General features: G+C 51.9%; 1 protein-coding gene and 1 long non-coding RNA gene across 4 annotated transcripts in view; one reads left to right on the top strand and one right to left on the bottom strand.

Moving 5' to 3' along the window:
* NRXN3 (neurexin 3) overlaps positions 1 to 13124 on the bottom strand; it is a 124249-nt gene that overhangs the window by 89652 nt on the left and 21473 nt on the right. For both annotated transcript variants that reach the window (XM_073638145.1, XM_073638146.1), the window contains exon 2: positions 1116 to 1297. In XM_073638145.1, the coding sequence (XP_073494246.1) occupies positions 1116 to 1297 (182 nt within the window). The remainder of the gene's footprint in view (positions 1 to 1115; positions 1298 to 13124) is intronic.
* Positions 1 to 13124, top strand: part of LOC141153408 (uncharacterized) — a 32685-nt gene that overhangs the window by 4182 nt on the left and 15379 nt on the right. The window contains exons 1-2 of one of the 2 annotated variants that reach the window (XR_012247297.1): positions 8199 to 8350; positions 8665 to 8812. This is a non-coding gene — a long non-coding RNA (uncharacterized lncRNA). Of the gene's footprint in view, positions 1 to 8198; positions 8351 to 8664; positions 8813 to 13124 lie in introns of those variants that run through there. The other variant, XR_012247298.1, reaches the window with a different exon arrangement.

Raw genomic sequence — 13124 nt, 5'->3', positions numbered from 1 at the left:
GCTGTGCTATTATAGATTTATACTGGGGTGTTGTGGGCATGCTCTGATCTGTGCGGGGGAGGTGAGCTGTGCCATTATAGATTTATACTGGGGTGCTGTGGGCATGCTCTGTGATCTGTGCGGGGGTGGTGAGCTGTGCTATTATAGATTTATACCGGAGTGTTGTGGGCATGCTCTGTGATCTGTGTCGGGGAGGTGAGCTGTGCCATTATAGATTTATACCGGAGTGTTGTGGGCATGCTCTGATCTGTGCGGGGGAGGTGAGCTGTGCCATTATAGATTTATACTGGGGTGTTGTGGGCATGCTCTGTGATCTGTGCGGGGGAGGTGAGCTGTGCCATTATAGATTTATACTGGGGTGTTGTGGGTATGCTCTGTGATCTGTGCGGGGGAGGTGAGCTGTGCCATTATAGATTTATACTGGGGTGCTGTGGGCATGCTCTGTGATCTGTGCTGGGGAGGTGAGCTGTGCCATTATAGATTTATACTGGGGTGTTGTGGGCATGCTCTGTGATCTGTGCTGGGGAGGTGAGCTGTGCCATTATAGATTTATACCGGAGTTTTGTGGGCATGCTGTGTGATCTGTGCAGGGGGAGGTGAGCTGTGCTATTATAGATTTATACTGGAGTGTTGTGGGCATGCTCTGTGATCTGTGCGGGGGAGGTGAGCTGTGCCATTATAGATTTATACTGGGGTGTTGTGGGCATGCTCTGTGATCTGTGCGGGGGTGGGGAGCAGTAGAGCTCCTGTCTTCTCTGGACACCGGTCATTGTGATTCTGCCGGTGATGGTGACAGAAGTTGAACCACAGACCATTTTCTTCTAGGACTTGTCCTGTCCCCAGGTCACAGTCCACACAACGTACTGATGTATTGTCCATGTAGGAAACACAAAATTAGGAGATGTTTTGTCCTGTGGATGGTGGGGGGATGTATGAAGCCCCCCAGGCGGCACCGGTAGGTCTCGTGTTCATTTCTGTCCACCACAAGTACATGTGTCACAGTTCACGTCTTCTCGACTCTGGGGTTTTTGGACTCCCCTCAGAACGCTCCGGCTGATCCTGTGCCCCCCACATGGGCACAACATCCCCCCTGAGTTTATCCAGAATTTACTTACTATGTGCATCTGCAGAAAGTCCATCAGGCCGGCAGCGCTGTCAATCCGCACCAGGATCCCGTCCTTGACGGTCGTACTGAAGCCCACGGCCAGGCGGTCAGTGCGGGTGCTCGGCCGGTCGTTATGAGGCCACGTGTATAGGATCAGTCCTCCGATCTTCCCAAATATATACGTGGCACCAGCTGGAAAACAAAACAACCCGGTGTCAGAAACCCGCACAAGTCTGCGCCGTCCTCGTCATGTCATTGAGGCTCCTCCTGCGGACGGTGGCGGCAGCCGCAGCTCAGCGTGCCGACGGTACCGCCATCTCCACTGTATCCAACATAACGTCACAACGGAAACCCCTCTGCTGTGTACACAGCTCCTGCGCTGGCCTATGTGTCTCCATGGTTACAGACCGTGCCCTATGCAACCTGAAAGAGGCAGCGGATGGTAGAGCGTGAGGCATCACTCCAGGGTCAGACAAAGCAATGTACATATGGGTCTGCATAGGAGCTGTGTACACAAAGAGCAATTAATGCTGCACATGGTGAGAGGAGCGGCAAGAAAATAACTTGGAATAGACTTTCCCTGAGATTTGCCGAGAGCTCACAGACGACACGGTACAGCTGCTCCACCGGTGACCCCACCAATCACCTCCGAGGGCAGAGAGGGCGAGGGAGGACATGTCCTAAAATCCTAACATTATCCCTCCCGCACCCCAAAACTATCCACTATTCTGCTGTTATATCGTGTCTCATCCTCCAGAGCTGCAGTCACTATTCTGCTGTTATATCGTGTCTCATCCTCCAGAGCTGCAGTCACTATTCTGCTGTTACAGGCTGAGTGCCCACGTTGCGTATTACAAGCGTATATGCTGCAGAATTTCCGCAGCGTAAACGCTTGTAAAATGCATGTATATCCGCACCCCATGGTCCCCAATGGCATTCCGCAATGTCAATGCCCATGCTGTGGATTTTTCCGCAGCGTATATGCTGCGGTCAAAAATCCGCAGCATGTTCATTAATTTTGCGGAAGCGCAGCGGAATCAATGTGCAGATGGTACCCGGGTGTGGAGGACAGGAGACTCTCATCCAGACCTGGGTACCAAAGAACCTGTAAAAAAAAGAAAAAATAAAGTTTATACTTATCTTCTGATGTTTTCCCGCCGTTGCGCTGTTGTGTGAAGGACCTGCCACGTCATTGAGTCATGTGACCCATCACATGACTCAATGACGTCACCGCAGGTCCTGCACACAACAGCGTGAGCCGCTCAAGACTCCGGACGGGGCAGAGAATGCATCAGAAGGTGAGTATAAACTTTATTTTTTTATTTTTTACCATTCTTATCCTTTTTTTTAACTATTACTTGGTCACACTATATATGCCGGTTGCTGGTTGCATGGATTTATATAGTGTGAACAAGTTGTCAAGCACTTTCCAGGTGATGCTTAAATCACTTGGAGAAGTGCTTGATAACCCGCATGCGGAAATGCATGCAAAGACGCTGCAAAGACGCCTCACAAACGCTTCTACCTGGCGGGAAAACTGCATGTAAAATCCACATGCGATTTTCCCGCCAGGGAGAAGCGTAAAAAATATGCTTCAGGTCCGCAACGTGGGCACATAGCCACATAGTGTCTTATCCTCCAGTCACCTCCAGAGCTGCAGTCACTATTCTGCTGTTACATCAGGTCTCTTCCTGCAGAGCTGCAGTCACTATTCTGCTGTTACATAGTGTCTTATCCTCCAATCACCTCCAGAGCAGCAGTCACTATTCTACTGTTATATTGTGTCTTATCCTCCAGTCACCTCCAGAGCTGCAGTCACTATTCTGCTGTTACATCAGGTCTCTTCCTGCAGAGCTGCAGTCACTATTCTGCTGTTACATCAGGTCTCTTCCTCCAGAGCTGCAGTCACTATTCTGCTGTTACATCAGGTCTCTTCCTGCAGAGCTGCAGTCACTATTCTACTGTTATATTGTGTCTTATCCTCCAGTCACCTCCAGAGCTGCACTCAATATTCTGCTGTTACATTGTGTCTTATCCTCCAGTCACCTCCAGAGCTGCACTCACTATTCTGCTGTTACATAGTGTCTTATCCTCCAGAGCTGCAGTCACTATTCTACTGTTAAATCAAGTCTTATCCTCCAGTCACCTCCAGAGTTGCAGTCACTATTCGGCTGTTACATCGGGTCTTATCCTCCAGTCACCTCCAGAGCTGCAGTCTCTATTCTGCTGTTACATCGGCTCTTATCCTCCAGAGCTGCAGTCACTATTCTGCTGTTACATCGGGTCTTATCCTCCAGTCACCGCCCGAGCTGCAGTCTCTATTCTGCTGTTAGATCAGGTCTTATCCTCAAGTCACCTCCAGAGCTGCAGTCGCTATTCTACTGTTACATCAGGTCTCTTCCTCCAGAGCTACAGTCACTATTCTGCAGTTACATAGTGTCTTATCCTCCAGTCACCTCCAGAGCTGCACTCAATATTCTGCTGTTACATTGTGTCTTATCCTCCAGTCACTTCCAGAGCTGCACTCACTATTCTGCTGTTACATAGTGTCTTATCCTCCAGAGCTGCAGTCACTATTCTGCTGTTAGATCGGGTCTTATCCTCCAGTCACCTCCAGAGCTGCAGTCGCTATTCTGCTGATACATCAGGTCTTATCCTCCAGTCACCTCCAGAGCTGCGGTCACTATTCTGCTGATACATCAGGTCTTATCCTCCAGAGCTGCAGTCTCTATTCTGCTGTTACATCATGTCTTATCCTCCTGTCACCTTCAGAGCTGCAGTCTCTATTCTGCTGTTACATCAGGTCTTATCCTCCAGAGCTGCGGTCACTATTCTGCTGTTACATCATGTCTTATCCTCCTGTCACCTTCAGAGCTGCAGTCTCTATTCTGCTGTTACATCAGGTCTTATCCTCCTGTCACCTTCAGAGCTGCAGTCACTATTCTGCTGTTACATCAGGTCTTATCCTCCAGTCACCTCCAGAGCTGCAGTCTCTATTCTGCTATTACATCAGGTCTTATCCTCCTGTCACCTCCAGAGTTGCAGTCACTATTCTGCTGTTACATCAGGTCTTATCCTCCAGTCACCTCCAGAGCTGCGGTCACTATTCTGCTGTTACATCGTGTCTTATCCTCCAGTCACTTCCAGAGCTACAGTCTCTATTCTGCTGTTACATCGGCTCTTATCCTCCAGTCACTTCCAGAGCTGCAGTCTCTATTCTGCTGATACATCACGTCTTATCCTCCAGAGCTGCAGTCTCTATTCTGCTGATACATCACGTCTTATCCTCCAGAGCTGCAGTCTCTATTCTGCTGTTACATTGGCTCTTATCCTCCAGCACTACACCAGGCAGTGATCAGAGGGCATGTGTATTGGTATGGGCAGCATTACGCCTGGGCAGCGGCATTGCTGCTTCTCATTACAATGACGGCAGGGTCCTGTACTGCGTGGTTATATTCAGAGTGTGAACACCACTCAGCCATCACAGTCAGTGATCCTCATTACTATGGCAGCTGTCTAGCGCTGCGGTATACAAAGCCTGTCTTACACGATATGGCCTGCGAGTACATGGCCGATCAACCTGATCACAGCTCTGCAGGACGAGTGAAGAAAAGGCCGATCCAGGGGGATAACGCCTTCATAGCCGAAGTCACAGGACACCTTTAAAGGGGTTTTCACACGAACAAAAGTTGATTTTAATCAATAGATCTTGGAATAATAATAATTTCCACGATTAGATGTGTTAAATAAAATGCTCCTGTGCTGAGATAATCTTATACATGTCCCCTGCTGTGTACTGTGTAATGGCCGTGTCTGACTGTGCAGGGACATGGTCTGATCATACCACATCTCCTGGGCAGAGGGGAGGAAGAGAGTATACAGACAGGATGGCCGCGTCTGACACATGCTTGAATGACAGACCGATCATCCAATCAGTAGCAGCCAGTGGCGGGTCTCCTAGCCCATAATCTATAGACTGCCGGACAGTGTGTAGGTGCGGAGCAGAGGTCCTGATGGAAGGGAGTGAGCAGAGGGCAGAGCGGGGGCGCCCCCGGAGTGGGTAAGAGTGGCGCTGCTGCGGCTCCGGGTACTGATATGTCGCACTGGTACAATCGGTGGAGAGTCACAGACCGTGGCGCTGCAGGACTCCTGCACTCATAGGAATGTGTGGAGTTACAGTGTTGCAGCTGGTAGAGTTCACTGTGTCCTGTGCACATCGCTGACAGCTCCACAGTCTGCCGCACGTAGCGCTACACGTCTGTGGTGATGATGTGTCGTATGGACATGTGACCAGTGCAGCCAATCACTGCCTGCAGCCGCGATCATGTGACCACTAGACGTCGCTGTCTAGAAGACCAAAACAATTTGTGCCAATGTCCTTGACCGTCCCTGATCTCACAATACGCCATCCTGCTCTCTGCGCACCCCTTAGCAGGCTTCTGAGGGGGTCTCCGGAGCAGCACCCACACTGTGCTACAGGCAATCATTAGTGCTAACAGAATATCTGCTGCTGGAGGCATCGACTGATCTGGAAGAATCATTTCAGAACTTTTTCCTTTTTTTAATGTCACCCAAAATCTGTACAGATCCATCAAGATACAAACTGAAATTATTGTGAGGGGGATAAGTAAAAATAATAAAAAAAATAAACTAATGTGGTTGCATAAGTGTGAGCACCCTGTTACCGTTGGCGATCAGAAGTAGGCGATCACATTTACACTCATGTTACATAGTACTAGTGAAGTAACTGGAATCCAAAGGGCCCCGCTGCAAGTCTTGGACCTGCCCCCCTCCCCGGCTGTTCATTTGATGTGTAGGCCCTTGTAGCATTTTAAATCCTATAAGGACACACCAGATGCACTTCCTCCCCCATTATGTACAACCCCTGGCAAAAATTATGGAATCACCGGGCTCGGAGGATGTTCATTCAGTTGTTTAATGTTGTTGAAAAAAAGCAGATCACAGACATGGCACAAAACTAAAGTCATTTCAAATGGCAACTTTAGGGCTTTAAGAAACACTAAAAGAAATCAAGATTAAAAATGTGGTACTCAGTAAGGGTAATTTTTTTCAGACCAAGCAGAGGGAAAAAATTATGGAATCACTCAATTCTGAGGAAAAAAATATGGAATCATGAAAAACAAACACACAAAAGAACACTCCAATACATCACTAGCATTTTGTTGCACCACCTCTGGCTTTAGTAACAGCTTGCAGTCTCTGAGGCATGGACTTAATGAGTGACAAACAGTACTCTTCATCAATCTGGCTCCAACTTTCTCTGATTGCTGTTGCCAGATCAGCTTTGCAGGTTAAAGATTAAAAATGTGGTACTCCATAAGGGTAATTTTTTTCAGACCAACCAGAGGGAAAAAATTATGGAATCACCCTGTAAATTTTCATTTCCAAAACTAACACCTGCATCAAATTAGATCTGCTCGTTAGTCTGCATCTAAAAAGGAGTGATCACACCTTGGAGAGCTGTTGCACCAAGTGGACTGACATGAATCATGGCTCCAACACGAGAGATGTCAATTGAAACAAAGGAGAGGATTATCAAACTCTTAAAAGAAGGTAAATCATTACGCAATGTTGCAAAAGATGTTGGTTGTTCACAGTCAGCTGTGTCTAAAATCTGGACCAAATACAAACAACATGGGAAGGTTGTTAAAGGCAAACATACTGGTAGACCAAGGAAGACATCAAAGCCTCAAGACCGGAAACTTAAAGCAATAGGTCTCCAAAACAGGAAATGCACAACAAAACAAATTAGGAATGAATGGGAGGAAACTGGAGTGAATGTCTGTGACCGAACTGTAAGAAACCGCCTAAAGGAAATGTGATTTACATACAGAAAAGCTAAACATAAGCCATCATTAACACCTAAACAGAAAAAACAAGGCTACAATGGGCTAAGGAAAAGCAATCGTGGACTGTGGATGACTGGATGAAAGTCATATTCAGTGATGAATCGCGAAAATGCATTGGGCAAGGTGATGATGCTGGGACTTTTGTTTGGTGCCGTTCCAATGAGATTTATAAAGATGACGGCATGAAGAGAACATGCAAATTTCCACAGTCATTGATGATATGGGGCTGCAGGTCAGGTAAAGGCACTGGGGAGATGGCTGTCATTACATCTTCAATAAATGCCCAAGTTTACATTGATATTTTGGACAGTTTTCTTATCCCATCAATTGAAAGGATGTTTGGGGATGATGACATCATTTCTCAAGATGATAATGCATCCTGCCATAGAGCAAAAACTGTGAAAACATTCCTTGAAAGAAGACACATAAGGTCAATGTCATGGCCTGCAAATAGTCCGGATCTCAATCCAATTGAAAATCTTTGGTGGAAGTTGAAGAAAATGGTCCCTGACAAGGCTCCAACCTGCAAAGCTGATCTGGCAACAGCAATCAGAGAAAGTTGGAGCCAGATTGATGAAGAGTACTGTTTGTCACTCATTAAGTCCATGCCTCAGAGACTGCAAGCTGTTATTAAAGCCAGAGGTGGTGCAACAAAATACTAGTGATGTATTGGAGTGTTCTTTTGTGTGTTTGTTTTTCATGATTCCATATTTTTTTCCTCAGAATTGAGTGATTCCATAATTTTTTCCCTCTGCTTGGTATGAAAAAAATTACCCTTACTGAGTACCACATTTTTAATCTTGATTTCTTTTAGTGTTTCTTAAAGCCCTAAAGTTGCCATTTGAAATGACTTTAGTTTTGTGCCATGTCTGTGATCTGCTTTTTTTCAACAACATTAAACAACTGAGCCCGGTGATTCCATAATTTTTGCCAGGGGTTGTAGTCATTTCCCCCATCTTGGGCTCCTTCGTGGTATATATGTCCCCCATTCTAGTGTATATATTGTCCTACATCCTAATTACACAGCTCACAACTGTCCCGTATTCGGCGGGACTGTCCCGATTTGAGGGCTCAGTCCTACATCCCGTCATGGCACAGCTGTCCTTCCGGATTCCAGGGCTGTATTTTCCACTAGGCACCGGTGTCGTATGTTCCCAGAATTCACTTGTTTTCGCGTCCACAAAGATGTGAATATAAATGAATATGCGAGCGCCGGCACTTCTGGGATGAGCTCCCTGCCCGACGTGCAGAGCGCTGATGTCATCTCATCACACTACGGACGTCGTCAGACGGCTGGAGGACACGGGAGCGGCAGCTTAGCTAGGGTTTGGAGGAAACAATGTGCAGGGCATTGTTCATTAAGGATGAAGATGTGGTGGGTATAACTCATAAGAAAGGACAGTGGTGGTTGTAGTTTACCAAGGCGTACAGTATGGAGGTGGTCATAATATAAAAGGGGGGACGGTATGGGGGGAATCTTTCATAGGAGAGGACAGTGTGGACACTATGTAACATAAGAGGGACAATGTGGGGATCATTATTTGTGCAGGGAGGACAGTGCGGTGCAATTATTTATTCAGGGGCACAGCATAGAGCATATATAGGGGCAAAGCATAGGGCTTATTTAGGGCACAGCATGGGTGGTTATATGTATTCAGGAGAATTATAATGATACTGTTATTTTTAAAGGCACCATGTGGGGATGTGCTGCAGAAGAGCGGAGAAGATGGAAGTCTGCAGAGACGAGCTGTGGATGGGAAAAGTCACCCTGGCATCAGGACCAGATGAAGAGTAAAGCATGAGAAGAAATCCAATCAGAGAAGATGTCACCTATAAGGTACCTAGATATAAGGCTGCATTTTCACTGGCTAATTGAATTTCCATCTTTAAACCCCCGATCTGCTATATATACCCCCGATCGGTCACTGACCGGCCTCCTATTTTACATAATACATCTAGTAATGCGGGGCGAGGTAATAGGAGGCAGGTCAGTGACCGATCAGTGAGCTGTCATAAGAGTATGCAGATGAATATGTAAGCAGAGCACCAAATAGAGCGCCCCCCACAGGCCACCCCGGAGCACCAGATAGAGCGCCCCCCACAGGCCGCCCCGGAGCACGAGCATATCATTATCTCCAAACTGAAACTAAAGATTACACAAAAACCACAGGATGGATTTCATCAACCAAGGTATCATATTAATCAGTGTAATGTCACCCACCTGACAGTGTATGTGGTCACTGAGCACAATCCTGCTGACAGCTGCGCTTTAAGCAAGCATAAAAATCATTTCACCCCACAGACAGACATTTTGCTCATGCATCGAGCGTTTGACATCCTCTGTACAAAGGCCGATCTTCCATTTCCGATTATCAGACGCAGTGTAGCTGCATTATAAAGAGTATTGATTGGGATGTGGCCAAAACTTGCCGCGACCCGCATGATCTGTCCCTCTTCCTCTTCTTCAAAAGTTGGGAGGTATGATGTTTTATCTCACAAAAAAAAAAACAGCTACGATCCAGTGCGGCAATGCAATGCTCTCTCTGCCCCCCGCTCCTGTCCCCCCCTCCGTCCGCTCCTGCTCTCTCTGCCCCCCGCTCCTGTCTCCCCCCCCTCCTGTTCTCTCTGCCCCCCGCTCCTGATCCCCCCCCTCCGTCCGCTCCTGTCCCCCCTTCCGTCCACTCCTGCTCTCAGCCCCCCGCTCCTGATCCCCCCCTCCGTCCGCTCCTGCTCTGCCCCCCGCTCCTGTCCCCCCCCTCCGTCCGCTCCTGCTCTGCCCCCCGCTCCTGTTCCCCCCCTTCCCCTTCCGTCCGCTCCTGCTCTGCCCCCCGCTCCTGTCCCCCCCCTCCGTCCGCTCCTGCTCTGTCCCCCGCTCCTGTCCCCCCCCTCCGTCCGCTCCTGCTCTGCCCCCCGCTCCTGGCTCCTGTCCCCCCCTCCGTCCGCTCCTGCTCTGCCCCCCGCTCCTGTCCCCCCCCTCCGTCCGCTCCTGCTCTGCCCCCCGCTCCTGTCCCCCCCCTCCGTCCGCTCCTGCTCTGCCCCCCGTTCCTGCTCTGCCCCCCGCTCCTGTCCCCCCCCCGTCCGCTCCTGCTCTGCCCCCCGCTCCTGCTCCCCCCCCTCCGTCCGCTCCTGCTCTGCCCCCCGCTCCTGTCCCCCCCCTCCGTCCGCTCCTGCTCTGCCCCTGCTCCTGTCCCCCCCCTCCGTCCGCTCCTGCTTTGCCCCCCAGCTCCTGTCCCATCCTCCATCCACTTCTGTCCCCCCCCCCCACCTCTGTCCTGTTCATCCCCCATCTAACACTCGGATTCTCGGAGAGCTGCTGTCAGTCATACAGCAGCTTCTACTATCGGATGAAGGCCTTTCCCAGCAGACAAAGATGGAGCCACCGAACCGAGGCCTTTCTGCCAACACAGCCTGGATTAGGACACGCGCTTTCCGTATATTTGTCACCACCTTTGTTTCATTTTCCTTTTTAACATTTTTTTTCCAGAAATAAAAGCAAACAAACTGAAAATTTGAGCCGTTGTCCTTTCAATAAAGAGGACGGCACATTTACAGCACCAGGTCCACAAACTAAATGAGATGAGGGGGAAACATTCAGCGAGTCTCAGGGATAAATGTAGTGGTCAAGGACGCCAACAGGAGCACCGCAATGACATGGTCAAGGACGCCAACAGGAGCGCCACGATGACGTGGTCAAAGACGCCAACAGGAGCGCCACGATGACGTGGTCAAAGACGCCAACAGGAGCGCCACGATGACGTGGTCAAAGACGCCAACAGGAGCGCCGCGATGATGTGGTCAAAGACGCCAACAGGAGCGCAGCGATGACGTGGTCAAAGACGCCAACAGGAGCGCCGCGATGACGTGGTCAAGGACGCCAACAGGAGCGCCGCGATGACGTGGTCAAGGACGCCAACAGGAGCGCCGCGATGACGTGGTCAAGGACGCCAACAGGAGCGCCGCGATGACGTGGTCAAGGACGCCAACAGGAGCGCCGCGATGACGTGGTCAAGGACGCCAACAGGAGCGCCGCGATGACGTGGTCAAAGACGCCAACAGGAGCGCCGCGATGACGTGGTCAAAGACGCCAACAGGAGCGCCGCGATGACGTGGTCAAAGACGCCAACAGGAGCGCCGCGATGACGTGGTCAAGGACGCCAACAGGAGCGCCGCGATGACGTGGTCAAAGACGCCAACAGGAGCGCCGCGATGACGTGGTCGAGGACGCCAACAGGAGCGCCGCGATGACGTGGTCAAAGACGCCAACAGGAGCGCCGCGATGACGTGGTCGAGGACGCCAACAGGAGCGCCGCGATGACGTGGTCGAGGACGCCAACAGGAGCGCCGCGATGACGTGGTCAAAGACGCCAACAGGAGCGCCGCGATGACGTGGTCAAGGACGCCAACAGGAGCGCCGCGATGACGTGGTCAAGGACGCCAACAGGAGCGCCGCGATGACGTGGTCAAGGACGCCAACAGGAGCGCCGCGATGACGTGGTCAAAGACGCCAACAGGAGCGCCGCGATGACGTGGTCGAGGACGCCAACAGGAGCGCCGCGATGACGTGGTCGAGGACGCCAACAGGAGCGCCGCGATGACGTGGTCGAGGACGCCAACAGGAGCGCCGCGATGACGTGGTCAAGGACGCCAACAGGAGCGCCGCGATGACGTGGTCAAGGACGCCAACAGGAGCGCCGCGATGACGTGGTCGAGGACGCCAACAGGAGCGCCGCGATGACGTGGTCAAGGACGCCAACAGGAGCGCCGCGATGACGTGGTCAAGGACGCCAACAGGAGCGCCACGATGACGTGGTCAAAGACGCCAACAGGAGCGCCACGATGACGTGGTCAAAGACGCCAACAGGAGCGCCGCGATGACGTAGTCAAGGACGCCAACAGGAGCGCCGCGATGACGTGGTCAAAGACGCCAACAGGAGCGCCGCGATGACGTGGTCAAAGACGCCAACAGGAGCGCCGCGATGACGTGGTCAAAGACGCCAACAGGAGCGCCGCGATGACGTGGTCAAAGACGCCAACAGGAGCGCCGCGATGACGTGGTCGAGGAGCGCCGCGATGACGTGGTCGAGGACGCCAACAGGAGCGCCGCGATGACGTGGTCAAGGACGCCAACAGGAGCGCCGCGATGACGTGGTCAAGGACGCCAACAGGAGCGCCGCGATGACGTGGTCAAGGAGGCCAACAGGAGCGCCGAAATGACGTGGTCAAAGACGCCAACAGGAGCGCCGCGATGACGTGGTCAAAGACGCCAACAGGAGCGCCGCGATGACGTGGTCGAGGACGCCAACAGGAGCGCCGCGATGACGTGGTCAAAGACGCCAACAGGAGCGCCGCGATGACGTGGTCAAAGACGCCAACAGGAGCGCCGCGATGACGTGGTCAAGGACGCCAACAGGAGTGCCGCGATGACGTGGTCAAGGACGCCAACAGGAGCGCCGCGATGACGTGGTCAAGGACGCCAACAGGAGCGCCGCGATGACGTGGTCGAGGACGCCAACAGGAGCGCCGCGATGACGTGGTCAAGGACGCCAACAGGAGCGCCGCGATGACGTGGTCAAGGACGCCAACAGGAGCGCCGCGATGACGTGGTCAAAGACGCCAACAGGAGCGCCGCGATGACGTGGTCAAGGACGCCAACAGGAGCGCCGCGATGACGTGGTCAAAGACGCCAACAGGAGCGCCGCGATGACGTGGTCGAGGACGCCAACAGGGGCACCGCGATGACGTGGTCGAGGACGCCAACAGGAGCGCCGCGATGACGTGGTCGAGGACGCCAACAGGAGCGCCGCGATGACGTGGTCGAGGACGCCAACAGGAGCGCCGCGATGACGTGGTCGAGGACGCCAACAGGAGCGCCGCGATGACGTGGTCAAGGACGCCAACAGGAGCGCCGCGATGACATGGTCAAGGACGCCAACAGGAGCGCCGCGATGACGTGGTCGAGGACGCCAACAGGAGCGCCGCGATGACGTGGTCAAGGACGCCAACAGGAGCGCCGCGATGACGTGGTCAAGGACGCCAACAGGAGCGCCGCGATGACGTGGTCAAGGACGCCAACAGGAGCGCCGCGATGACGTGGTCAAGGACGCCAACAGGAGCGCCGCGATGACGTGGTCAAGGAGGCCAACAGGAGC

This window comes from Phyllobates terribilis, unplaced genomic scaffold (assembly GCF_046119375.1).
Source record: "Phyllobates terribilis strain yellow unplaced genomic scaffold, ASM4611937v1 Scaffold_7__3_contigs__length_470593459, whole genome shotgun sequence".
Lineage (NCBI taxonomy): Eukaryota > Metazoa > Chordata > Amphibia > Anura > Dendrobatidae > Phyllobates > Phyllobates terribilis.
Note: the sequence above shows the minus strand (reverse complement) of the source record. Positions and strands in the feature narration are given on the sequence as shown.